This window comes from Motacilla alba, chromosome 4 (genome assembly GCF_015832195.1).
Source record: "Motacilla alba alba isolate MOTALB_02 chromosome 4, Motacilla_alba_V1.0_pri, whole genome shotgun sequence".
NCBI lineage: Eukaryota > Metazoa > Chordata > Aves > Passeriformes > Motacillidae > Motacilla > Motacilla alba.
The window spans coordinates 2,576,768-2,603,002 of record NC_052019.1 but is presented as its reverse complement, the minus strand read 5'-3'; the positions used below and the strand labels follow the sequence as shown (position 1 = coordinate 2,603,002).

The following is a 26,235-nucleotide window of genomic DNA, read 5'->3' as shown; positions in this document are numbered from 1 at the left end:
TGGTCCCCAAATTCTCCCAGCTGTGACACAAACCACACATTCCCTTTTTAAAACGGGGCCTTTCTCCATTTTATTTTTGCCCAATAAAAACCCTTCACAGTCAGGTGGAGAGAGGAGCGCTGGAGATACGTATACATATTGATCTGCCTGTCTATTTATATATATACATACCTCTGTACAGATTTATTTATATTCACTGTAGAAAATGGCAAAGGCAGTAGCTCTTCACATCTGGATAACCCCATGGGGACAGACAACAGGCCAGCAGGGAGTTGGGAATTGTGGTGGAGTTTTAACAAGAACCTCTGAAACAGATACACCTTTGCTGTACAAAAAAATCCCAGAATGGTGAGTGTTACCTCTGTTTTCTAATATTTTTAAAATTTTTTTTCTTTCTTTTTTTTTTTTTTTTGTTCAACCTCTTGTCTTTAAACACACTTCAACCAGAGGCAAAGTCAAGACAATGGTGTTTGGAAGTGACCAAGTGGACAGGAGAGACACCCGACTTAATGGAGTTATTTTTTTAAATATTTTTTATTAATTTTTTAAAGTATATATATATATATTTATATATATATAATTTTTAAATTTTTTTAGAATTTTATATTTTTTTAAGAATATTTTTTTATTTTTGAAGAACTTTTTTAGACTTTTTAAGAGTATTTTTGGATTTTTTCAGATTTTTTTTTTTTTTTAGATTTTTCTTTTTAGATTTTTTCAGATTTTTTAAAGTTTTTTTTTAAGATTTTTTTTTTTTTTTAGATTTTTAAGATTTTTTTTTTTGTTTTTTGCAAAGTCTCGTTTAAACGCAGTTCGGAGAACCAACAGTCGGACGCAGAGACAGAACAGTAACAGAGTCGAGTTCAGAACACTTCTGGTTTGAATTCACAGTCAGAGAGGAGAGAGAAAGAGAGGGAAAGAAGGGAAAAGAGAGAGCCACCGAGGCGTCAGGAAACGAGAGGGAAGAGAAGCACAGGGCTGGCACTGAATTTACACGCGGGGAGCTGCGGGGTGGCACCAGGGGTGGCACGCAGGAGGTGCTGCCCGGGGGCACGGCCAGCAGAGCTCCTGTTATTGCTGGTGAGGTCGGACGCAGCCTTGCCCACCCTGGGGAGCTGGGCTTTGAGGGGGCACAGCTCTGCATCTGCTGGAGAACTGCACTCAGCCACGTGGAGATGGGTTTGGGGCCAGGGGAATCCCTGCCCGGTGCGGTGCCCGAAGGCCAGCGCGGCTCCTCTGGGCTCACAGCGATTTCCAGGTCCTGGAGAGTGCAAACAAAAACACCTTGGAGGAGCCCTGGGCTGGGCTCTGCGGGGACACGGCTGCCTGGGAAGGGACTGCATAGACGCTTCAGCCGGGTGTGCAGCATTTGGGTGGCGCTGGGACGCTCCCGCGCCGGGGCTGGAGCTCTGCCCGCGCGCGTTCCGCTCCTTTCAGTCACGGGGAAGGGGTCGAGGGGCCTTCTCCTCCCAGCCTGGCTCTCAGGAATGGCAGAGCCACTCGCTGAAGGTGGCTCCGTGAGCTCGGACACCCCAGTGGCTCCCACGTGGAGAAGATCTGCTGCAGGGGCCCAGTGACAGCCACGGAGGGGATGGGTCACACCTCCGGGGTGGCCAGGCTGGTGGCCTGCTGGGTGTGGGAAGCTTTGGGCTCTCTGGATAAACAGGGCCACCAAGCTCAGGCCACTGTGGGTATTTAGAGCCAGACTGGACCTTGCATCCCTTTCCAGAGGAGCTGAGGCCAGGGCTGGAGCTATGAAGGTATTCATGGGAATGTTGGCTTGCCTGCCGGCGTCGGAGTTGGGAAGAGTCCCTTTGAAATCTCCCTGGAAAAACCTATTGCTTTGGGACAGAAAGCAGAGACTTCCTGCCAGAAAAAAACAGATTTGTGAAAGAGCTGTGGGGACACAGCCTGGTCCAGGCTCCAGACCTGACACGATCCCCATCACTGGGAGAACCAGGGAGGAGGATTACCCTGAACGTGCAGGAGCTCGGTGCTGCCAGCATGAAACATCCTCTGGGGAAGCCAACATCTGCAAACAGCTGGATGCAATCCCAACCCTTTGATACACTGCAGGGTTCTGTGTGCCCCTAAGGACCTCAGAGACCCCTCAGACCCCTGTTTTTCCAGAGGGTGGAAGGACCAAGGAGCTCCAGAGCTGGTGGTGAAGGTGTGAATCCCCGTGCTAAGGTCCCACAGGATTGCAGGCCATGGGAATGTCCTTCAGCAGGAAGCCAGATTGTCCTTGGAGGTAAAGCAGGGCTGATGGAGCTGCCGTGGGGGTGCCAGAGAGGAGAGGATCAGGGTTCTGGGAAGCTCCTGAGAGCAGGGTTGGGATAACCCATTCCCAGTGGGGGCTGTAGCTCCAGCTTGTCCAGATGTACCTGGGAGAGGCACTGACTGCTCCAGGGGGATGGGGATGATCTAAAGGGAGGCAGGAGAGCCTGGAGAGCTGGAGCAGAGGAGCAGCAGGGCACAGGCAGCACACGAACAGATCTTTAGCAAGGGGTCTTGGTGAAGAGTAAATATAGAGGGGTTTCAAGGCTTAAACTGAAGGTTTGGATTAATTAACAGCGAGTTGGGCTCTCTTCCATCCCAGGGATGGAGTGGAGAAGGCTGAGAATGGCTGGGGAGCAGAGGCACAGTTGAGAGGCATCTGCCCAAGGCCCAGGCCCACCTGAACACCCACCTGCAGGAGCACAGATCTCCCACTGGCCTCCTGCCAGGTCCAGGAGCCTTCCTGGAGCACAGGTGTGTGGAGATGCCTTCAACACCCCAAGCAGGAGAAGTGAAGAACACGCTGCCTTCACCTTGGAATTTGGTTCCTTGGTAAGGAAGGTGCTGAGGATGCCCTGGGGAGAGGACACTGAGGGGGCAGCCAGCAGGACCACCAGCTCTCAGGATGCTCATTTTCCTGGACAATTCCCACCGAGCCAGAACAATTGACTGGACCTTGTAGTGGTGTCTGCTGCTAACCTAGAGGAGAACTATTGCTCTAAAGAGGGGAGGCATGAAGTTTCCTGAAGACAAGAGGATGGCTTGGTGTGCATCCTCTCTTCTCCTCAAGAAGAAAGGGAATGGCATCCATCCCAACTCCTAGGGACAGCCCCTGGTCCATATTCTCCACGGGAAATGTGTGGAGCTAATTGGTATGGCTGTGGAGGATACTGGTGTCACCAACTGGGGACAGTCACCTCACCCAGGAACTCCTTTCTATCCTGTCCTATCTCGCACAGGGAAGGCCCTTACGGACCTGCAAACATTCTCAGGTGGGACACGGGGAAATCATGTCCCCTGCCAGCTCTCATTCCCCTTTTCCAGCCCCCACCAGCCTCACGTCTCTGCAGGAAAGCCAGGACGCAGCTCCAAGCATGCAGCCCAGTGCTCTCCAGAGATCTTTGGTCACGTTGCTCGTGAGCTCGCTGCCTTGAGCGAGCTATAAAGTGCCACTGCAAGGGGCAGGAGGGGAGCAGGATGTTCCTTTCCATGGGCAGAGCTCAGGGGGGACACTCTGGGAACTACTGTCTGCATGGAGTCTGGGTGTGACACCAGCCAGGCAAAGGGGACTTCACCCTTAACCAGGGCCCATCACAGGCTCAGGGTGACAGCAAGCATCCAAGCAGGACAGAGTGACTCCAGGCTGAGCTAATCCCAAGTGGATTGCTCTCCTGGGAGGTGCTGAAGCCCACATTCCCAGTGCAGCCAGGCCCAGGTGGGGGTGCTGAGCATCCTGTGTGCAGCACTCAGCCCCGCTCGCCAACAGAGAAGCCACAGAGCCTTCTTGTCTCCTTTTAATCATCAACATACAGAGCTGGGCTCTTATTTACATCCAAATACACTTCTCTCTGTACAACAGTGTTAGAGCAACAATTCCATTCCTCTCTGGAGCGTGGAAACCTGGAGGTGAGTGACCACCACCAGTGACAGCAGGACCGGGGCCACCAGCTGCCAGCAGACAGTGGCAGGAGCTAAGTGGGGCTGTGTGAGGCACAACAACGTGCCCTGGTTGTGGTGTTCACCCTGGGGGTGAGAGGGGAGTGCTGGAATCAGCCCAGCTGGGTTGCTGGGACAATGGTAGCAGCCAGCCTTGGAATGGTGGTGGAGCAAAGCAGCCCTGCTCACAGCAGAATAAGACCTTCCCTGGCAGCAGGACAGGCTGCTTAGCCACATCCTCATGGGTGGAAGCCTCTGGAGCTGATCAGTGTCCTCTTTTTGCCGTGTGGATGTGCCTGGGGCATGACTGGGCTCTGTACATGGGGGGCCTGTGACAACAGAGCTGCTCCAGGACTGCCACCACTGGCCTGGCTCTCCCAAAAATCTTGGATTGTATTGTCCAGCTGCATGTGTTGGGTATCCCAGAGCATCTCTAATGCTTCTGGACCCCCATGTATGGGCAACTGAGACCCTCACGGCCACAGCTTGTGGTGGTGGGAAGTTAGAGAGGATGCTGGGGGCAGGACTTGGAGAATGACACAAGAACCAGGACATCAAGCTGAGTTTCCCCAGCTCCAAGGTGGAGGACACAGCTGGGGGATGGTCAAGCCCAAACTCTGGGTGGAATTCCATGGGACAGAAACAATTCATCAGCCCTGCCTGAGCCTCCAAGAGACATGCTGCCAGCCTCCTTGGCCATTCCCAGGATATGTCACCCAAACCAGCCTGGCACCCCTTGGCTGTCCTAATCCAGGGCTTAGACCCCAGAGCCTCAAAGAAGCTTTTGATGGGAGATTTCATCAGCTTGTGAAAGTGTGAAAGATCTGGAAGGAGCCACGTGAGCTCCACCTGGGCACAAACGAGAGGAATCCAGGTGTCTCACCATCATTTTGCTCCATCTCTGCTGAGCAAAGGGCTGGCACAGGGGAGAGGACTTGATGGGGAGCAGCACATCCAGTTGTCGGGAGGAATCCTGAAGCACAGGAATCCTTTGTGGCAGTTTGGCTCCCAAAACCATCTGTGTTTTCTGTCACCATAGCAGGGGTGGGGTGGTTTCTGCAGGACAGTTGGGGGTGCTGCTTGGAGAGAATCCCAAGAGAGGGAAAACCAGCAGCAGAGTGTCCTAACGGGTGTCTGCAAGGCTCTGTCATCCAGGGAATGTCCACAGTCGAGGTCTCTCAGGTCTGGATTGAAGCTCTGGATCGATGTGATGCAGTGAGGAAGGTGGAAGGAGTGGGCCTCTCCTCCTCCAAGGTGAACAACCTTCACAAGGACAGACACCAAACGCCTGCTTTGGGAGGGAGGACAACGTGGGCTTGTCCGATGTGAGCAGAAAACTGAGACAGTGCAAGACACCAGATCTCCAGCCCTGACACTGTGGGATGTTTGTCTCTGTCTGGAAGGCCTGGAGTATGACATGGAGGAAGCTCTGGGATTTGCCTGGCCAGGTGCGTGTGGATGTCTCCCTGCCATGGCAAAGTCTGCAGCTGTGTGGCACTGGCAGGCAGCTGCGCTCCTTCCTGGCTGGGGTGCACGGGCTGATGTCCAAGAGTGCTGGAGATCTTCAGGATTTGCAGTAGGACTCTTCCCCACGCCCATCAGTGTCAGACCTGGTCTAACCTCCCTTTTATGGCTGGTGCAGGGAAGGGGGCTTAGCCTGAGCTGCCCTGGTGTTTTCCATGAGTTGTCTTCCTCCAGCTCCAAAGACACGGGAAGAAGTGGTGGGAAAAGACAGGAGCTGTCCACTGGGATCTTGAAATGCCCTGGTCTTGGCACTTTTCTATTTTCAGTGGCCCCAGGGATTTCTGGCAGCCACCACCAGCTCCTGGCTGGTAGCACTGTCCCATGACTTGGGCTGGTGGGACTAACTGCAGTCTCCACTCTGCTCAGTCTGGAGCTCATCACAACAATGTTTGTTATCAAACTGATGGTCACACCTGGTCGTGAACAGGAGAGCTTTGGGGAGACAGAACATGGAAAACGTGCAGCTTCAGGGCTTTTGTTTGGAAGGTCTTCAGCCCCTCAATGCCTCCAGGTTCTTCCTTGGTATGCACATGAAATTTAATCTGGCCAAATTTGCCCTGGAGTCACCTCACAGACATTTCAAGACATCCCAGTGCTAATTGTAACTTTTCTCTTCTAGCTGCTCCCCAGGGCAAAGAGCCAAAATCCCCACTCCCTTTGATCCTTTGGCCAGTGCAAACTCCACTTTGCAACATTTTTCTTCTCTTTATTGTGACTCGTGGTAAAAAATTGTCCATGACACGAAGAACTGAGCTCACCTTGCTCACCTTTTCAAGCAGAGTGCCAGGTTTTGCTGCCTTGGTGACTGTGCACGTAGGATTTGGTTTATTATTCTGCCAGGGCATAAGCACTTGCGTGATCTTAAGCATTTCCCCCTCTTATGACTTCTTCCATGCTCAGAGTTAATAGTGAGTATTTTCTTGAGCTAGGCCTGCGAGTTGTTATCTCCATCCCTGGAGTGTGGGATGCCCCATGGGATGGCTGTGGGTGCTGTTTGGAATGGCAGTACTGAAGGCTGACTGCTGCAATCCAGCTGTGGTGCTGCTGTGCCCCGCCTGCAACTCCTGAGTGAGGCTCGAGTGCTGTTTTTAAGCAGACCCTGGACCAAGAGAGTGCACTGAGGTGTCACTCGTTTGGGGACAGGGTGGCACAATTGCCCACTTTTGGGGCAGATTGCTAAAGCTTCAGTTTGCATAAACATCCCATGGGTTTGGAGGCTTCCCCAAACCTCGATTCCATTGACTTTGGGAAGTAAGAGGGCTGTTGGGAAGGGAAACTAGCCTGGATTTCCAAGCTGTTTTCTTGCTGCAGCCAGCTTGGGTATAGAGTAAGGGGACCAAGGCAGAGGTGGGAGGGTATTTCTGCTCCCGGGGTTGGTCACAACCTGGGAGAGGAGTGGAACTGCAGGAGGAAACCACAAGGAAGTGAAAACGCAGCATATGTCAAGCTCTGCTGAGCCTCCAGAGAGGCTCCTGCTGGGACATCATTCCTTGTTGGCTTCTGTTACCAGGACAGGCTCATCCTGCTCCTCAAGGATGTCCTAACCCCTTGCAGCCAGGGCAAGAGGGAGATATGGTAGAGATATGTCTGGTTTCACTGAAATCAGTGGCCAAGCTCGCACTGACTTCACTAAGACCACCGTCTAGACAGGATACTTGATGCAGAATGCTTGAGTTTGCTCATGATCCCAAGAGCTTTGCTCCATTAGCCAATGTGGCTAAAAACGGCCTGGAAAAAAAAAACAAACCCAAAAAACAACAAACCTGCCACTTTGAACTGTTTTGCTGCACATCAATGCTTGGAAAACCAAAGAAACCGAATACAACCCTCCAAAACAACCAACCGAAGAAGGGTGAATTGCAGGAGAGGGGGTGCAGCCTCTAGTGAAGTAACAGTCAGGACAGATTACAAAAGAGCCAATTGACCCTCACCAGCTGTACTAGGAAAAATACCCAGACGAGATGTCACATTATTGATAGAAAACCAACGCACATCCACAGTTATTGTACCTAAAGAGCACAGAAGTGGAGAGTGAGGGTGAGGGAGCCTGGTGGGAGCACGCTCACACCGCTCCGACGGGAGCGCGTCATCCTTCGGAAGATCACTGGCTTGAGTAGGTAGTACATGCACAGCAATAAAAAATTCCGTGGTGTCGCCTCGGTGCCCCCTCAGATCTCGGTGGACTCTATCCTCTCGAGTCTGGAGGGAGTCCACGTCTTCTTCTCCTCGGTGTGCGGGGGGCTGGTGGCCTTTGTGTTCATCTCATTGACCTTGTGCTCCAGGAGCTGGTTCTTCTGGTACATCTCCACGTAGTTCAGCTGCAGCTGCTTCTGGTACTTGATGACTTTCTCCTTCTCCTCCTGCCACGTGCGCCGCTCCTCCTCGAAGTCCATCACCTGCTGCTCGCGCTGCTGCCGCTCCAGCTTCAGCTCCGTCTGCAGCCGCTCCACCTCCCTCCGCAGCGTGTTCACGCTGTCCTCGCTCTGCCGCTGCATCTTGGCCTCGTCGCTCTCGCAGGCCAGCGGGTCCCGCAGCTTCTCCCCGAGGTCCCCGCCAAAAGACCCCGCAGGTCCCATGCTGGCAAGTGTCCGCTTCAGGCCGGAGACCTCCTGCTCACAGTGGTTCAGTTTTTCCCTCAGCACCTGGACCTCGCTCATCTTCCTCTGCAGCTCGCCCTCGCAGATCTCCAGGTTGACGCTCTTGGAGCTGTAGGAGTCCTTCAGGGTGAGGATCTGCTCCTCTTTCTCCCGTAGGAAGTTCTTACCTTCCTTGAGCTGTGACCGCAGTCCCACGATCTCGTTGAGCTTCTGGGAGACGTCGGCTTGGGAGTCCTTCAGCTGCTGCTTGAGCAGGGAGATCTCACCTGCCTTCTGGCACACCTGTGGGGACAGCACTCGTGAGGCTGGCGGGTGGCAACGAGGAGCTGCTTGTCCCCTGAACTGCCCATGAAACGACCCTGCTCAAGGAGCCAGCCTTCACCAGAACCCAGACCATGCCACAGGCCTAGAGGTTGTCCCCGCCTCTGTGTTTTCCCTCACAGACTTGATGCTGTTCCCAGCTGGAGCTGCCCAAACAGCCAAGCTCAGTGCTGCAGTGCCCACCAGCGATGCTTCGCTCCTGCCTTCATCTTACTCTCCCACCCACAAACCCGCGGGGCTCAATCCCAAACCTTCTGCTGAACATCTGCAAATGGCACATTTCAGAGCCTAATTAATCCCAGCTTCATTGACTTTCCATCAGGATTAGCAGAATAAGGTCGTCTGGATTCTGGAGCTATGTTTTGCCTCTGCACTCTTAATAAATTTAAAGTTTCTAGCCTGTGCATGGAAGGATTAAAATTCTTCACATGATCAAGCTGAAAAAAGGGTATGTTAGCACTGGCTATACAAACAGACCTTGATAAAATGTTCTAAAAATAGGAACAGTAGGAAAAAGTTATGTAGGACTCAACAGGAGAACTAGAAAGAGGAATGTGCCTTTCAGCCTTTTAAGAGAGATCAACTTATTAACAACTGAAAAAAATGTATTACAATGGAAAACATGAGGTAAACATGGCTATCAATGTCATTCTTAGCTCAGTTGCATTTATATCTTCAATTTAAAAAAAAAAATCAAATATCTGAAAACCGGTTTCAAGGTTTGCCCAAATGCAAGTGGTAAAAGAATTTAATTAAAATAGACTTAAGCCCATTTTTGGCAGGCACAAGTACCTGTGTGGAAAGACCTGTATTCCGTGAAACTGGATTTGAATGTCACGACTTGGAGTGACCAGACTGTGAAGTCAAATTATTAACCAGCACAGGAGGGTGTGCACAAGAAGTTGTGCTTATTTTAGCTTAATTGAAATCAGCAGGCCTGGGACTCAGACAAGTGAGGTGACAAGTGTCACCTGTTAACTGGAGGCCACCAACCCATGGCTGTTATCTCTGGGCTCCACTTAGGGCATGTGGGAGGTACTTTGTGTCACCAGATCCCACAATGGAAACCTCATTTATGGCTGTTAAAACAACGCTCTTACCTCCCACTTGGTCTCTTCAATCTTCGGGAGAAACTCAGCCTGCTCCTTCTTGAAAGCCACAAATTTCTTCTCCAGCTCCTCTCGTTGCTGGAGGAGTTGTCCCATGTCATCCTGGAGTTTTTTTTTCTCCTGCTGGAGCTTGAAGATTTGGAGCTGCAGAGCCTGCTGAGCCCGCTGCGCCTTTTTGGAGACCTGCTGCAACTTGTTGGCATAGTTCTGCCTCAAGTCCTCCATTTCCCTCTCCCAGATCTTCTGCTTCTCCTCGAACACCTGGAAGATGGCTGCCTCGCTCTTGTCCAAGTTCCTCCTCATCTGGAGCACCTCCTGCTCCTTCTCCCACAGCCTGTCCTCCAGGTCCTGGATGATGTCGTCGGTCGAGGGTGAGTGGAAGGGCATCGTTTCGTTGAGATGGTTCAGTCTGTTGAAGGACGAGGTGCTCTTGCTCGAGGACCGCCCGCTGTCTGAGGTAGATATCCCGTTGTATCCCACGATGTTCTTCTCCACATAGGTGGTCCCGATGCGGTTGATGTGGCTCGTGGAGGCGCTCATGGGGCCCACGTGCTGGCTGTAGCCCGTCCCGTAGGTGGGCAGGCTCGTCAGCGAGTTTCGGCCCGAATCCGAGAGCCCCCCGCCTTGGTTTGTAGTCCTGTTAAGGCTGCTCTTGTCGAGTCCACCCTTGGGCGCGGACGGGCTATTGCTGTTGGCATGGTTCAAGCTCTTTCTGTTCTCTGCCATCCCGTTGCTCTGCGGCGGGCAGAGGTTCTGCATGGAATGGAAGTTTTTAGGAACTACTGGTTTAAAGGCTGAGGGTCTAACTAAGGGCTCATTGCTCTGCAAAAAGGAAAAAGGACCAGGCATCAAACACAGCAGGAGGCTCGGTAACAGCACACAAAAGAGACACATCAGCACAGGGTGGGGTTTATGCAGCTTGGGCTGGCTCCTTATCCCACCTTGTTATACATTTGGGGTTGCACATGAGGGACCTGTGGTCACTCGAAGGGCAACACTTTGCCTTCCCTTCCCCCAGCTGAAAGGAAACCAACTTGACTCACCCCAAACCTGCATGATTTTTTCTCTGGAATACTCCTTGGGTTCTCTTAGTGCTTGTCGCAAGGAGGGCTGCCCCTTACTTACCAGACCTGACCAAAAATAACTCTAATTTTTGCTGTTTGTATTTCTAGCCTTGAGGTTGCATTGCCCTTTTGCTGAAAGCTGAATCGAACCCTTGGATAAGCAGCCTTTTGGCCTCAGGAGCATCACATCTCCCTCCTGCCAGCAGTGACCTGTGCCTGTGGGGACCTCATGTCCTGCTTGTCCTCAGACAGGAGCAGGTAGGAGCTGTGACAGCAGTGACACCAGGCAAGGAACACGTGGAGCTGCACTTCATTTGAAATTTGTGTTTTCTGTGGCATAGGCAATGCTGGGGGACAATAGACCACAGATGTAAGGGATTCAGAAAGGATTTTAAAGCCTTGCGCATTCCTCACCCCATCAATGCACCATTAGAAACAAAATTTTCCTCAAAATGGGATTTGAGTATCCCCTACGGCAGATTGGATTTTAGGTGAAAGTTAAACTGGAGGAAGCAAAGATATTTTCAAAATGCCTTTTAGGAGAAACAGAAAAAGCCCCACTGAACAGGTTGGAGCATGGAGACCAAGTGTGGGACTGAGATGGACTGCAGGGGCTGTTGGATTAACAACCCAGGAGAAAAGGCCACCAAATGCTGCAGAAATAATACTGGACACAAATTATGGAAGTCACTGGAGCAGAGCGGCAGGCTACATAAAGCACTGCTGGCTCTGGGGCTCTCTTCCTCCAGGCCTGGGAGATTTTGCTCCCTGAAGCCAGTATGAGCCACGAGGACTGGGCTGGGCCGGGAGATAACATTTACAGGGGGTAGTTCCCAAGCCTTTTCCCTCACAAGGGGCACTGGGATCGGGAACAGATGCTCATGGCTGCTTTCAAACAACAGCTTTAGGTGCCAGTGGGTGGTTGGAAACTGTCTATAAAAGGCACAAAACACACAAAACAAGAATGGGACTCAGATGCTGGACCTTCTGAAACAGGGGTGAACTCCAGCTCCCTCCCCATCCTTCAGGGAGGCAAGCACAACATCTCAGGGAAGCTGTAGCAGCCAGTGACTTAAATGAGCTGCGTGTGGAAGACCTGTGGTCGTGCTCTTGTTACAAACAACACCCCTGAAAGTCACTAGAATGATATCATCTCTACATCAAAATGCACAAAACAAAAATGAGACCGTCAAGACCGCCCCGTTGCCCAAGGCCTCCTGGCCTGTGCTTCCAGAGAAGCGCCACGGCCACCCAGCTGCTCCAGGAGGTCCTCACCTGGTCTAGTTTGCCGGAGATCGGCAAAATCTTTGGTGGGTTACCGGGCTCTCGGTACTGGGGCGGCGGCGGCAGGTTCTTCTCGTTGTTGGCGGTCACGTTTCCGCAGATGTCCATCTTCACCTTCTCGCTCTTGCGCGCGTCGCCGTTGATGTAGAGGGAGTTGGAGACTTTCTCCGACTTGTAGGTCTTCTCCTCGCCGGAGTAGCGGTGGGAGATCTCCCGTGTGGAGTAGCCGTTGCGGGGCCCCTCCGTCTGCCGGCCGCCGCTCTGCGTCCGCGTGCCCACGCTCTTCATGGCGAACTCCTGGTCGTTGGCCACTCCGCTGCCCACGCTCCCCATGGCGCTCCTGGGGATGGTCTGGGAATACCGGGGGGCGAAGCCGTGGAAGTTCTCCGGGCTGGGGTAGGCCGGGTCACTGAGGACGGGCAGCGTCTCTAGCGTGGCCATGGCAGCGTAGGGGTGAGGTGGAGGCACAGCTCAGTGGCACTGGGACAAGGAGGGGAAAAAAGGGTTGTTAAAGAGGTGCCTTTTGTCTGCTGTGCCCTTTGCGGATCAAAATCATGTCCTGGTGATGGGGTTCTCCTCTTCTGTGGGAGCCCCAGATCCCTTGGAGGAGCAGCATTCCCCAAACCTCACCCACTGTTATCAAAAAGAGCTCCTAATCTTCTCAGTCCAAGGCTTGTGGTTCCCAGGGCAGTGGGTTGCATGGATTTTAGTAGGCACAGCTCTATGGCACTGGTGAGACACAACCAAGCCCAAGCTTGAATTATTTCTGTCACTTTTCCCAGGTTTGAGGAAGTTTGTGTTCCCATGGAGATGGAAGGTCCCCATCCCTGGTCCTGGTTCATACAAGTGCTCCCTTCAGCACATCCCTTAGGGATGACACCACGGGGTTTAAGCAACACAATTTCCATCTCTTTCTTGGGATTGTTGCTCACCTGAACTTGAGCTTTTAAAAAGATTATTTTGTGCAGGTGTCATCCTAAATTTTCTCTCAAATCTTTATTTCCCTTCTCCATTTGATTCCTACTTAGGCTGTGCCTTGGGTTGGCCAAAACTAGGCCATGGGGCATGGATAACATGCAAATAATGGTTTCAAAAGTTGTCTTTCACTAGGGTTGTTCTGGGACCAGTTATCCTTGGGACCAATTCTCAGCTGTCTAGATGCTCCTCATCAGCTTTTACACAAAGGTGTAAAATCTTATTTATGGAAATACAAGACCCACAACAACCTTTTTTTTGTTACCTCATTGAATAACGGAGAATTTGAACCTGTACCAGCCAAGGATCTCATTACCTGAAGGAAGGGGGAAGGAGCATTGCAAAGTTTGAGTGATTGAACCAAACCTGGAGGAGCAAGGTCAGTGGCTTCTGGACAGCTGTGGCCACTCAGCTGACCATTGCCCACCCACCCTACTGAGTTCATTGACTCGGTCCCCATGGGACAGAATGGATGCTTTTCTTTTGTCTCAGGCACCCTCAGTTCCAGGTTTTCCAGGATAAACCATCCTGACAGCGTGGAAACTAAAGAAGGACTTAAGGGCAGCAGAAGCTGCAGGTTTCCCTGCGGATGGGATAAAAATGGTGACGCCCTTTGGAGAAAGGCTCAGGGATGGCAGCAGTCAGGCAGGACCTGCAGGAAGGGGAGATGGAGAAAATCCCCATTTCAGTGGGGTTCTCCCACTCCTTGGGGTAGGGATGTTCATTCAGCCCTCCCTGATAAAAGCAGAACTGGGTTTATTTCCCTGGAGAGCAAGCTGAGGTCTGGAGCTCAGCTCCCACGTGGTGTCTCACAGGGCCTTGCTATTTGCACTAATAATGGAATGGAAAAAGAATTAAAAAGGTTAAAGCAGGGTCTGTGCTGCTCAACTTTGCTTTTATTAAACTGCATTTCTAGAGGCTTCTCCTCCCCCTTTCCCAGCACCCTGCCCTGACCAAAGTACAGCCTGAGTGGCAGATATGGCAACTGCTGTGCCAGAGGGAGAGGACACAGAGCTGTTGAGATGGGATTTAAGGTCCCTTCCAACCCAAACCAACCCAACCCATTCTGGGATTTTATGATCATTTTTAATCCCATTTCTGGGATTTTATGATCAACAAGGCACCCATTAAGTGAGCACTTTGTGGTCCCAGCTGAGGACACCCTGCAGTTTGTACCTCTGTCCCCGGCAGATGATCTCATGTCATTCCCTGATGAAAGTCTAAAGACCAGACCTGCCTCCTTTACCAGTAAAGGAGGATCTCATGAGCACGTGGGGGGATCCACCACAGCCAAAACACGAGTGTTTATTGGTCATTAAGTGACAAAACCTCTGCCAGCAGCAAGGAGTGGCAGGGTCTGGTCACGTATGAGGCGTGTGACACTTAGACACGTGCTCAGAGCAGCACTCAAAGGCTCATGACCCCATCACACCCTAAGGACACTTCCCAAAGAACATCACCACTGACAGCTCATGAGTGCACCATGCCCAGGGGTCAATCCAGGAGCTTGCTGAGCACCTGGAGACTTGGCTGGGCTGTGGAGTCATGAGGAAGGATGGAGAACACCCACTTGAAGCTGCGCTCAACCAACGGTGCCTTTGGATTTTGTGAGTCAAGGGAAGACTTTTTGTCCTCCTAATTTAGGAATAACCTGCTTTTCAGTGACTTTGGGAATCTTTATAGGCTGTGAGTTCTTTTTATGGGACACCAGGCACCACGGGAGGGATGTGCTGGAAGGTCTCAGCTCCAGACAAGGAAGTGGCATTGTCTCCTTGCAGTGCTCCCCAGCCAGCCAGGAAGAAATCCAGGTTACTTTTCCCTCACTGGGTAAATTTCACGGTGACATTTGCACATTTACATTGACTCTCTGAGGGCAGGGATGAGGTCACTGGAAAGTTTGATCCTTCCAAAAGGGGAAAAAAAAAAAAAAAAGGCCAACACAACAAGAAGCGTTTTCTTGTAACTGGGAATCATCCAAGAAAACAGTCTGAAAAAAAACCTCCCTTGTTCTCAGCTTATGTTTACTGCAAACCCAGGATCTGATAAACAGAGCATACAGACAAGTGTTACAAATATGTTATTAAGGAGATTCCAGAAGTGCCAACAGATCCCTGACAGTACAGCCTTGTTTGCCAAAAAGGGCCATTTTTTTTCCTGAGAACAGCAGCCCTTGGGTTTGTATCTTCTGGCCAGCTCCAGTTCCCAGTCAGGTTTTACATGGGTTGTTCCTCAGCCGAACTGTGAAATCAAATTTTGAGCACAGGAATAACGTTGCCACGCTCTGGCACAGAGCAGGAGAGTCTTTCTTTCTCCTTCCAGGTTTGGGGGAGTGTCTGACTAAAACCTTCCCCAGGACATTTCTTCTCCTTAAATCTCACCATCTCTGGGGCAAGAGGACAAGAGGGAATGGCTTCAGACTGACAGGGCAGGGTTAGATGGGATATTGGGAAGAAATTCTTGACTGAGGGTGGGCAGGCCCTGGCACAGGGTGCCCAGAGCAGCTGTGGAATCCTTGGATCCCTGGAAGTGTCCAAGGTCAGGTTGGATGGGGCTTGGAGCAACCTGGGATAGTGGAAGGTGTTCCTGCCATGGGAGGAGATTGAAACTAGATAATCTTTAAGGTCCCTTCCAAACCAAGCTATTCCATGATTCCATGAGAACTGCCTCCCTCCCATGGGAGCATGAACTGAAAGTTCATGTTTGAACTTTCCGCAAACTTTGTTTGTGATTCCCAAGGGTGCTGAGCCTGTCCATGAGCGCAGGGAGCCTGAGGGAAGCCAAGTGTTTTGCCTTTACCAGCATTTCATTCCCAAGTCCACCCTTTAGGAGGACAGCAGAGTCACCCTTGAGCATGGCTGGGTGACCTTCTCTGACCAGGGACACTGGGAATTCACACACTCCACACTGCACCACCTCCCCATCCCATCCCATCCCACTGCAGCGGCCTCTTAGCCTTTCCTGCAGCAGCCTCGCCTCGGAGGCAGCAATATTCTGATGCCTGATGAAGAAAATCTGGGGTGAAATGTCCTTTTCCCCAGCTGTGCTAGGCAAACTCTGCATGTCCACCTCTTACCAAGGTTTCCAGCCCTGCCTGCAGCTCCAGGACATTCCTAGATGTTATTGTAAGTACAGTAATTTGTAAAATAACTTCATCTTCCAGCTTGCTCCACACAAACCATTCAGTGAATGCCTTCCAGTTAGAAAGAAGAAAAATTGCTCTGAGATAAGCAGCTGAATGGTTAACTAAGACTGAATTATGGAGGCCTGGCTCTGTTGCTGCCTGAGGAGGTTAATTGTTAACTCTCTCCTAACAAAGGCCTTGGGGAGGCAGGCACACCTGGGCAGCGTGCCACGGGAGAAGGAATCACTCATCGCTCTTGGGCACCGAGAGCTCCAGCAAAGAGCCCCGGAGCAAGGCAGGGCTTGGCACACGTGCCCATCCCAGCCGTGTGGTGCTGGCAGCACAGGCAACAAAGGCACCTGAAGGTCAAAAATTCCCCCTCCTGCCAAGTGTGGTTACAGGTGTGCCCCTGACCTTCATTAGTCAGGTTTGTTTGCATCGGCTTTAACGAGAGAGCAATTAGTGGCACCATAAACCCTGCTCTGCCCTGTTGTTTTTGTAGGCCCGGGGCCTACACCTGCCCTGTGTTTACAGCTCAGGTTGGCTCTGCTGGTTTGTTGGCAGCGCTGCCGAGAAGTTGGTTTGGTTGGAGGAGAAAAAGTCAACATGGCCTGGGGTGGTGGAGCAGGTTGGAAAGGGTGGAAAAAGAATGGCTGTGATAATTTCAGCTTCATCCAGGAAGAGCCGTGGAGTGGGAAGGGAGGGACAGGAATGGGTCGGCAGTGAAGACACAGACCCTGTAGGGAGCAAAGCCACCTGTGGCCAGTGAGGGGTGAACAAGCCCTGGGGCAAAACACCACTGAAACCCAAGACTTGCACTTGTAGAATCATAGAATCACAGAATTATTCAGGTTAGAAAAACCCTCTAACACTGTGGGGTCCAACTGTTCCCACAGCACTGCCAAGGCCACCACAGAATCACGTCCCCAAGTGCCACATCCACATGGCTTTTAAATCTCTCCAGGGATGGGGACTCCACCAGTGCCCTGGGCAGCTGTGCCAGGGCTGGACAATCCTTTCCATGAAGAAATTTTCCCTAATATCCAGTCTAAACCTCTCCAGTTTAGAGGCTGTTCCCTCTTGTCCTCTTAGTTTCAGGTGCAGGTTTCAGTCACATCCCTCTTCCTCTCCCTCACCTTTCCTTGTCCATCACGTCCTCCAAAAAGGCCCCTCAGCTGCTGCTCTGCCTCCTGTGTGTCACAGGCCATCACTTCACACCTCCTTAGGGCCGTGCTGTCCCAAACCTGGCTGAGAGCTCCTCCACTGGGATTGATTGAGGAGGCAGGGGCACCACAGCTCCCCTCCCACCTGGCTCCACAGCCCCAGCACCTCCTGTTCTCCTACACCCTTCTCAAGTTACCCAGTCTGAAGAGGGGAACAGAATGAGCCTTTCTTGTCTCTTACAGGCATTTTTTTCCAGCCCTCAAGGAACTCTTGTGGCTCTTTTCTGCACCTCCTCCTACTCCTTTCCCCCCATTCTGGCTTGGTGGCTGCCAGGTTTTCCTCTGCCATTGGAATACAGCAGGAACACACTTGAACCTGTCTGCAAAAACATGCAGATCTCCAGCTTTTCAACCACAAGCAATTTCCACAACCAAAAGCCAAATGAACTCAGAAGAACAACTCCTGCTCCTTCCCCAGGTCACAGACCTCTCTTTTCCCATTTATCCTTGCACTGCAGGTGTTTTTCTCCCCATTCAGAGCTAAAAGGCAAACTCAGGAAGGCAGCTGGAGGGTCAAGTAGTGTCATATTCTTGCAGCCACCCTCAGACACCTCTTGGGCTGTGGGGCTGCTGTGTATCTGCACATTTTCCATCCTTCTGTGCAAAGGATTTATGATTGGATTTACTTTTGGACACAATCCTGAGTAACGGGCCCTAAGGCACCCTGCTGGAGCAGGGAGGCTGGACTTGGACTGGCCAGCATGGTAGTCCTGCCTAGGAACATCCAATTTGGGAATGTGGGCACCACCCTGTCCCTCTGTGACCCTCCCACTTTCCAGCTACCCCTGTCCCAGCACCTGAGAGCACTGAGGGGTCTGCACAGGGAGCTGCTGCATCTTCTGGATAACTGGGCCCAGCTCAAAGCCCTCAGCCCTCCCAGTACAATCCCATATCCCATATCCCTGTTCCTTGCTCCACTTGCTCACCAAAGGACATGATGGGTACCAGACTGTCCCATCCCATATCCCATATCCCATATCCGTGTTTCTTGCTCCACTTGCTGACCAAAGGACATGATTGGGTACCAGACTGACCCATATCCCATATCTGAGACACGAGGATCACACTTTGCTTTTCTCTCCAGAAGAGAGGGGGTGGCAGGATTAGGGGCAGGCAGGTCTGGTTTTGGGGGCTTTTGGGGGCTGCTCTTCCTCGGGCTGCTGTGGGAAATAAAAGTGAGCCGGCTTAGAAACATTTCCTTTTCATTTCCGCCTGCTAATGAGATAATTACAGCCTTTTGTATTCTGGGAAACTACTTTCTCGTTATGGGGGCTGCATCAGCTATTTACATAATGAGCCTGAAACAAAAGAGATGAGATGAAAAGACCCAGGCGGCTTCTGGGGGAAGCTCTGGTTGAGCTGCCAAGGGACAGCCCGGCAGGATGACAGATTCCTGCATCCCCAAAGCTCCTCTGCTCTGGGGTGGGTGGCAGCACTTGATTCAGGATGTCCCCAGCATGGGATGCTCCTCACTCTCAGCTGTGAGGGTCCCCAGGGCCCTCAGAACCAGCTGGCTCTTAAACCACTCACTGCAATTCCTGATGCCAAAGGGTTTGGGAGGGTGGCCATGAATCCAGACCCAGGGCAAGGGGAGTCATGGCAGCATCCACCAGGGGATGTTTGGTACCAAACTGGCCTGTCCCTTGTCCCATCTGCCGTGTCCCAGTTTCCTCCAGCTATGCTCAAGGGACATTCTGGGTACCAAGCTGTCCCATCCTATATCCCTGTTCCTTGTTTCACTTTCTGACCAAAGGACATGATGGCTACCAGAATGTCCCAGCCCATTTCCCTACCCCCCCAGTTGGCCAAGGGATGCATTGGTTACAAACCTGTTCCATCCCGTTTCCATTTCCTGTTTCCATTTCCCATTATTTCACATTTCCAATTCCCATTTCCCATTATTTCCCATTTGAATTCCCATTTCCCACTATTTACCATTTCCATTTCCCATTATTTATTTCCCATTTCCCATTATTTATTTCCCATTTCCATTCCCATTCTCCATTTCCCATTATTTTGCATTCTCCATTTCCCATTATTTTCCCATTTCCATTTCCCCTTATTTCCCATTCTCCATTTCCATTCCCATTTCCCATTCTCCATTTCCATTCCCATTTCCCATTCTCCATTTCCCATTATTTCCCATTCTCCATTTCCCATTATTTCCCATTATTTCCCATTATTTCCCATTTCCCCACCCCCCCAGCTGGCCAGTGTGTACCAACCTGTCCCACCCCGTGTCCCAGTTCCCTGCCCCCACAGCTGGCTAGGGGGACTCTGGCTACCAAACTGTCCCATCCCACAGGCCAGCGCCCTGTCCCCCAGCTGGCCAAGGAGCTCTCTGAGTACCAAACTGTCCCTGCCAGCCTCGCCACCTCTCTTCCCCAATAAAGGCCCCATTGTTCCCGACAAAGCCTGAACAGAGCAGCCTGCTCCACCTTCCCTGGCCAGTCCTGCCACTCTGCTATCAGTTTTCCTCCCTCAGTTGCTCGCTGTGTTTAAGGGACACAGTCCACTGCCACCCTGTCCCCATCCCCCAGGAGGTGGCAGGAGGGGGAATCGTGGCAAAGCACAGCCACAATCTGCACTGTGGAGTGCACTGCCTTGGCTCTGTGCCCTCCTGCTTGTCCCTCCTTCCCTCTCAGCTCCCTGAGGGTGTTCCTGGAATGGACACCCTGCCACAGCTTCCTGGAAACCTCTTTCTGACAGTAAAATAATCAGTAAATCAATCTGGGCACGGCTATTATTCATCCGAGCAAGCTGTTCCACCTGCCCCAAGCCCACCTCCTCCATCCCAGCCCCTCATCTCTGGGTGTTTTATCCCAGTTTTAATCCACAGCATTTTTTGGATCTGAAAAAGCAGGCAGAGTGGAATTAAAAGCCAAGCACCTGGCAGACCAAGCCAGTCTTGAGCTTGTAAGGGAAGAAATCAAAATTATTCTGGAGGCTGCAGCAAGGTGGGCAAAGCCCCAGAGAAACCTCAGCAGGTGACGTGCAGGTGGGACAAGGTACATTTCTACAGTCCCAGGGAGGATTTTTTGCCTCATCCTTGGAGGTTTTCAAACCCTGAATGGATCAGGCGGGGTTCACCAGCAGCAGGATGGCCTGGAGAGCTCCTGGCGTCCTTTCCACCAGGAATTATCCTCCCATAGAGTTTTTACAAGCCACACTGGAAATCCACCAGCATTCCCCTGGCCAAAGTCCTCATCCTCAGGGGGATTTTTCCTCCTTTTCCCCATCTGCTCTCAGAGCCCTGGGTTTGGATCCAGGCTGGCATCCTCCAGGGTGCACCTGAGATAGGAAGGATTTTCCAGGACCTGCCTTATGTGTCCCCATCATCCCAAGGGGCAGCAGGACAGGATGGTTTCAAGCTCAGCCCAAAGTGCCATCCCAAATCCTATGTGTCCCTCAGGAAGTGCTCATCCACAGTCTCATCTGTCACCCTTGTCACTGCTCCCAGAAGATACTCAGGGCCAGCTGTGTCATTGTCCCCAGTGAGGTCCTGATGGCAACCTCTGCCCAGAAAAGCACCAGCTTTGGTGGCACAGGGAAAACTCCCTGGATTCCCTCAGGACAGGACAAGGGGTTTGATGGAGCAGCCTCAGCGCTGGCTGCAGCCCTGAGGGTCTGGGATGCCCCATACCATGGGCTGGACTGCTGGGGGTCATCCCAGCCCTGTGTGCCTCAGTTTCCCCTTGTTAAGAGGCTGCCAGTGGGATCCAGGGTGAGATTTCCCCACCCTGAACAATCCATCTTCGTGCACCCCATCTCTGCTCTGACCCCCTGGTGCAAAAACATCCCAGCAGGTACTTTTAATCCCTAAAAACAACTGGAAGGGGTCCCACCAGCTCAGCCCTGCCCTGATACACTGAAGATCCTTTGGAAAGGTGGCTGCAGGTGAGGTGATGCCCCCTGAGCCCGTGGGACTCCCCAGCACAGAGATTATGGGGAAGCTCCTGGTGACCACTGAAGCTGTCCCAGCACAGAGCTACGCACCCCAGCACCTTCCTGAGCATCCTCACACATCCCCACACCCCAAATCTCAGGGATCCCAATGTGATCCCCAGCTCCAGCCCAGCTCCACAGTCCCAAATGCCAGGAGGACCCCCCCTTTTTGCCACCAGCCCCCTCTGCGGACAGGATGCGGCAGGGGGGAGGACGCAATCCTGCCCTTTGGGATGAGCCATCACCCCCGGAGCGGCTCCAGAGCCATCCCCACCAGCCCTGCCTGGCTCTGCCATCCCCAAACCTCTGTCCCCGCCGGAAGGACAAAGTGGGGACCCTGCACCGGCTGCCGCCCACGCCACCAGCCCGGCCGGGATTTATCATTAACTCGGCCCCAGGAATTTCTTGGGCGCGGAGCCAGCCCGGGAAGCGCTCGCTCCTCCCCGGACACCACGCTCGGAGCAAGCCCCCCGTGCTGGCTGCCTTGTCCCCGGCGCTGAATTAGCGCTGCTAAAGCCCTAAAATCCACCGGGGTGCAAGGTCTGCGTGCTGGGGGGGATCCCAGCTGCATCCAGGGGGGGTTTATGGAGAGGAAAATCGCAGATTTCCCCGCACACCCCATCTCTGACCCCGCTTATAGGAATGTGGGTTTTGTTGACGGAGTGACAAAACTAATTTTTTTTTTTGTCTCTTTAAAAAGGAAAGAAGCTTAGAAGTTTTTCTCATCGATTAGGTGAAAAAGGCATCTCGTAGGCCGAAGAAAGTTCACCTCAAACTTAAGGATAGCTAATTGGACAGGAACCAAAAAGTCCCGCCTGCTCAACTCACTAGAAAAAGAAGTGAACAAAGAAACTAATCGCTTTTGTGAGGTGTTTTACCGAGAGCAAGGTTTTTCTCTGTTTGTTATTTTGTCTTTCATGAAACCTTTTTGTTCCCAACACTGCAACAGAAGCTGATTTTATGCCTCCAAAGGTAGCTGAGCTATCTTAAGTGTGAAATAGACCTCCAAGAGCTTATGAGACCTGGCTCAAAGAGGCTCCTGTATCACCCGGTGTGCCCCCCAGAAAAATCACCTGCAAAGCGTCCCACCAGCTCAGCCCTGCTCTAATCCACCGCAAACCCTTCCCTCCCTGCCCGGCCCCAAACAAAGACACCCAGCCAGAGCAGAGGGGGAAGGAGAGGAAAGGAAAAATCCCCCAAAAAATGCGGCACCCGCCGGGATTTACCTGCGCAGCCCAGGGGTGCATCCCGCAGCTCCCCATCCTCCGCCGACCGCGGAATTCATCGTTTCCCCTGCGTGGTATCCCGGGGGAAAAAGAAAAAAAAAAAGTCCAAAATAATACCTGAGGAGAGCAACCTGCTGCTGGGCTGGGGCCGAGGGCTGCCCTTCGCTCGGTGGGATTGGCCACGGAGCCCGCAGGAGCTTTAACTCTTTGCGCTCACCTCCGGCAGGGCTTTGGGGAAAGGGATCGCAGGATCCCAGAATTTCTAGGTTGGAAGAGACCTTTAAGATCATCGAGTCCTGGAATCGCGGAGACGATGGCTCCGTCTTTCCCCCGAGGGGAATTTGGGAATGATGGTTTGTTTTAGCAGAAATGGGGAGTTTTGGAGTCACGCGCCGGGTTTTCCGAAAGAAGGATTCGGAGTTTGGCTTTTCCTGTTTTCAGATGGGGATTTTGGGGGTCTGATGGTTTCTTTTCTGTATAAATAGAAATACGTCGATTTAGAAGGTTTGGGGGTTTCTTCAAACAGGGATCTCTTGATTTGGGAGGTTTGGGGGTTCGCTCAAATGGGGATTTGTGGATTTGGGAGGTTTTGGGGTTTGTTCAAATAGGGATTTGGGGATTTGGGAGGTTTTGGGGTTGCTCAGATAGGGATTTGTGGATTTGGGAGGTTTTGGGGTTGCTCAGATAGGGATTTGTGGATTTGGGAGGTTTTGGGGTTGCTCAGATAGGGATTTGTGGATTTGGGAGGTTTTGGGGTTGCTCAGATAGGGATTTGTGGATTTGGGAGGTTTTGGGGTTGCTCAGATAGGGATTTGTGGATTTGGGAGGTTTGGGGTTGCTCAGATAGGGATTTGTGGATTTGAGAGTTTTTGGGGTTTGCTCAAATAGGGATTTGGGGATTTGGGAGGTTTTTAGGGTTTGCTGAAATAGGGATATGTGGGTTTAGAAGGTTTTGGGGTTTCTTCAAATAGGGGTTTGTGGCTTTGGAAGGTTTTGGGGGTTGCTCAAATAGGGATTTGTGGATTTGAGAGTTTTTGGGGTTTGCTCAAATAGGGATTTGTGGATTTGGGAGGTTTTGGGGTTGCTCAGATAGGGATTTGTGGATTTGGGAGGTTTTGGGGTTTGCTGAAATAGGGATTTGTTGATTTGGAAGGTTTTGGGTTGTGCTCAAATAGGGGTTTGTGGGTTTGAGAGGTTTTGGGGTTTGCTCAAATAGGGATTTGGGGTTCAGAGGATTGTTTTATCTCAAACAGGAAATTTGAGGTCAGACTGTGTGTTTTTCTTCAAATGGGAATTTTGGGGTCTGACAGCTTGGTTTTGCACAAAGAAAGTTTTGAGGGTCTGACAGCTTGTTTTGCTTAACTGGAATTTTGGGATCTGACTGTTGGGTTCTTTTGTTTTTATACTTTATTTTTTTTCCTCAAATAGGGAATTTCAGGCTCTCAGAACTTGTTTTTTCTCAAATGAGGAATTTGAGATTCAATTTGCTCAAACAGGGATTTTAGGATCAGACAGCTGGGGTTTGGGTTATTTTACAAATAGGGAATTTTGGGGTCTGATGGCTTGGTTTTGATAAAATCAAGATTTTAGGATAAGGTAACTTATTTTGGCTAAAGGGGGGTTTTGGGGTCTGGCAGCTGGGTTTTCCTCAAATAGGGATTTGAGGTCGGACTGCCTATTTTATTTTTTGTTTGTTTGTTTGTTTTTCAAAAGGGGATTTTAGGGTCTGGCGGGCTTGTTTGGATACAAACAGAGATTTGGGGCTGGGCTTTTTTCAAATGGAATTTTGGGATCTGACAAATTGGGCTTTTTTTCAAGTGGGGATTGCTCAAAGCACCTCATTTTCACTCAAGTACTAATTTTGGGATCTATCTATCAGGGGACCTTTCTCAACTCTCCCATCCTTCTGGGGATGCTTCCCAGCTGTGTGGCAGAAATGAAAGGCTCTGAAGAGCTCTGAAAGAAGGGCAGAGAATTGGACAGAGGGGATGAATGGGATGATGCATCCACAGAACGGTTTGGTTTGGAAGGGACCTTGATTCCCATCTCATTCCAACCCCTGCCGTGCTCAGGGACACCTTCCACAATCCCAGGCTGCCCCAAGCTCCATCCACCTGGCCAAAAGCTGGATGTGGATGCTGTCCTCTTTCCTTTCCATCATTCAGAGCAGAGCCCTGGTGGCACAGGACGGCCCAGAGCTCCTTTTGCCACTTTCCCAGCGGCAGGAGAGCAATCAGGCTTCCCATCAGGGCCATCCAGCCTCAGCACTTTCTCTGGATTATTTGCAGTCGTGGAGGGAGGGAAATAAAGCCACACAAAGCTACCACTTATTGAAACGCATTTGCTCAAGCGAATTTTCTGTTGGCAGGATGTCTGGGGATCAAAGGAGTCGCCGCTCGGGGCCTCGCAAACGGGGCTGGTGTTGGTGGGCAAATAACAGAGAGAGCAGGAAAACAGCAATAATGCCAAAAGAATCAAATTTGGGTTAATGTGCATTTAAACCAGGGCAAAGTGCACTGCTGGGGTGCACAGGGAAGGTGTAAATTATACCAAAATGCCTTCCTGTGGAGATTCAAGCTCGCGATTTTGCCCCTCAGCTCCAGAAGCGGAGAATTCTGACAAAGAGGTTGGTTAGGGGATGTGTGTGCAGCTTGGAAGTAGCCACACAGACAGAGAGCCCTTTCCTTCCCTGCTCTGGCAATGACCAGAGGTGGCTGAGGAGCTCTGCTGGGATGTGGACCCTTCCCAGCAGTGGGATTTGGGGAAGCTGCCCCAGCACAGGAGCCTGTGGCTGCCCAGCAGCAGTTCCAGGTCTCACAGGAGAGAGACAGGCAGTTTCCTGACACTGCAGCTGCAGGGGGATGTGCTCATGGTCCCTTCGGGAGCTGAGTTATGTCTTAGCACTCCCCACAGATGAATAAATCATGAGAGGAGAGACTTTGGAGAAGGCTGGAACACCCAGGATAACCCATGCTCCTGGCGCTCTCAGGTGGGGTGTAAACTTTTGAACCCCAGCTCCTGTTTCTAACCCAGGGCTCAGGTGGCTGAGCCAGGAACCTCTCTGCCCACCTCCAGCAGAGCCCCTCCATCACCTCTGAGAGCCAACAGAGGCCCCCAGCTCTCACCCAGCACCCCTTGGTGGCAGGGCTCCTGCACAGCCAGCTGCACCCAGGCCACCGTGTTTCCCTGTCCCCATGGGACACAGCCACCAGGACTTGGTCTCAGCCCTTTGTGGGGTTTATCCTTCTCTGCTCTGCCCTTTTTGGGTGGCCATGGTCAAACTGTGTCACCCAGACCCAACCAGCTGAGGTGACCTCCAGCCTGCAACTACAGGGTTGGGTTTACCCACCTAAAAAAACCTTCCCTACCCAGCCACAATGGCCTTGCTCTGTCTAGGGCTGAGCTTTGAACATCCACCCAAGGCCTTCTCCCTCTTGAAGAAAGGAAAAATTTACTCTTCCAAAATCCAAACTCTTTGTCCCCATGTCCTTCTGTTTTCTTTTCTCTTTTCCTGGCAGCCCCCTGGCTGGGTGATTCCCATTCCCTTGGAGCTGTTCCATTTCAAGGTCCACAAGCTCTCTGAGGTCCTTGGAGTGGTTCAGTGTTCTTTGCAGTGATCAGAGAAGGAGGAAAACATCAGCTGCAGTGAGGTCTGAAGGAGCATGGATGGGCCATTCCCCAGGGAACAGGGGTAGAAAGCCTTGATGTGCTCAGGCATGGGCAAGGCAGGGGTGGAGATGGGAACGGGAGCAGAGACAGAGGCTCCCTGCACTGGGATTTCTTCCTGGAAACCTCTGGGGAGCTCCCTGCACTGGGCTTTCTTCCTGGAAGCCTCTGGGGAGCTCCCTGCACTGGCATTACTTCCTGGAAGCCTCTGGGGAGCAGCTTTTCTGTACAAGACATCCCAATGTGA

The 26,235-nt window shown here is 51.7% G+C and overlaps 1 protein-coding gene across 3 annotated transcripts in view; it reads right to left on the bottom strand.

Annotated features, from left to right (window-relative positions):
* Positions 1-784: 784 nt before the first annotated feature.
* The window catches only part of LZTS3 (leucine zipper tumor suppressor family member 3), a 48,183-nt gene continuing 22,732 nt past the window's right edge, over positions 785-26,235 (bottom strand). The window contains exons 1-4 of one of the 3 annotated variants that reach the window (XM_038135698.1): positions 22,323-22,483; positions 11,824-12,312; positions 9,476-10,237; positions 785-8,336 (exon numbers count right to left, since the gene is read on the bottom strand). In XM_038135698.1, the coding sequence (XP_037991626.1) occupies positions 7,626-8,336; positions 9,476-10,237; positions 11,824-12,273 (1,923 nt within the window). In that variant the 5' untranslated portion in view covers positions 12,274-12,312; positions 22,323-22,483 and the 3' untranslated portion in view covers positions 785-7,625. Of the gene's footprint in view, positions 8,337-9,475; positions 10,307-11,823; positions 12,313-22,322; positions 22,484-26,235 lie in introns of those variants that run through there. The other 2 variants (XM_038135696.1, XM_038135697.1) reach the window with 2 other exon arrangements.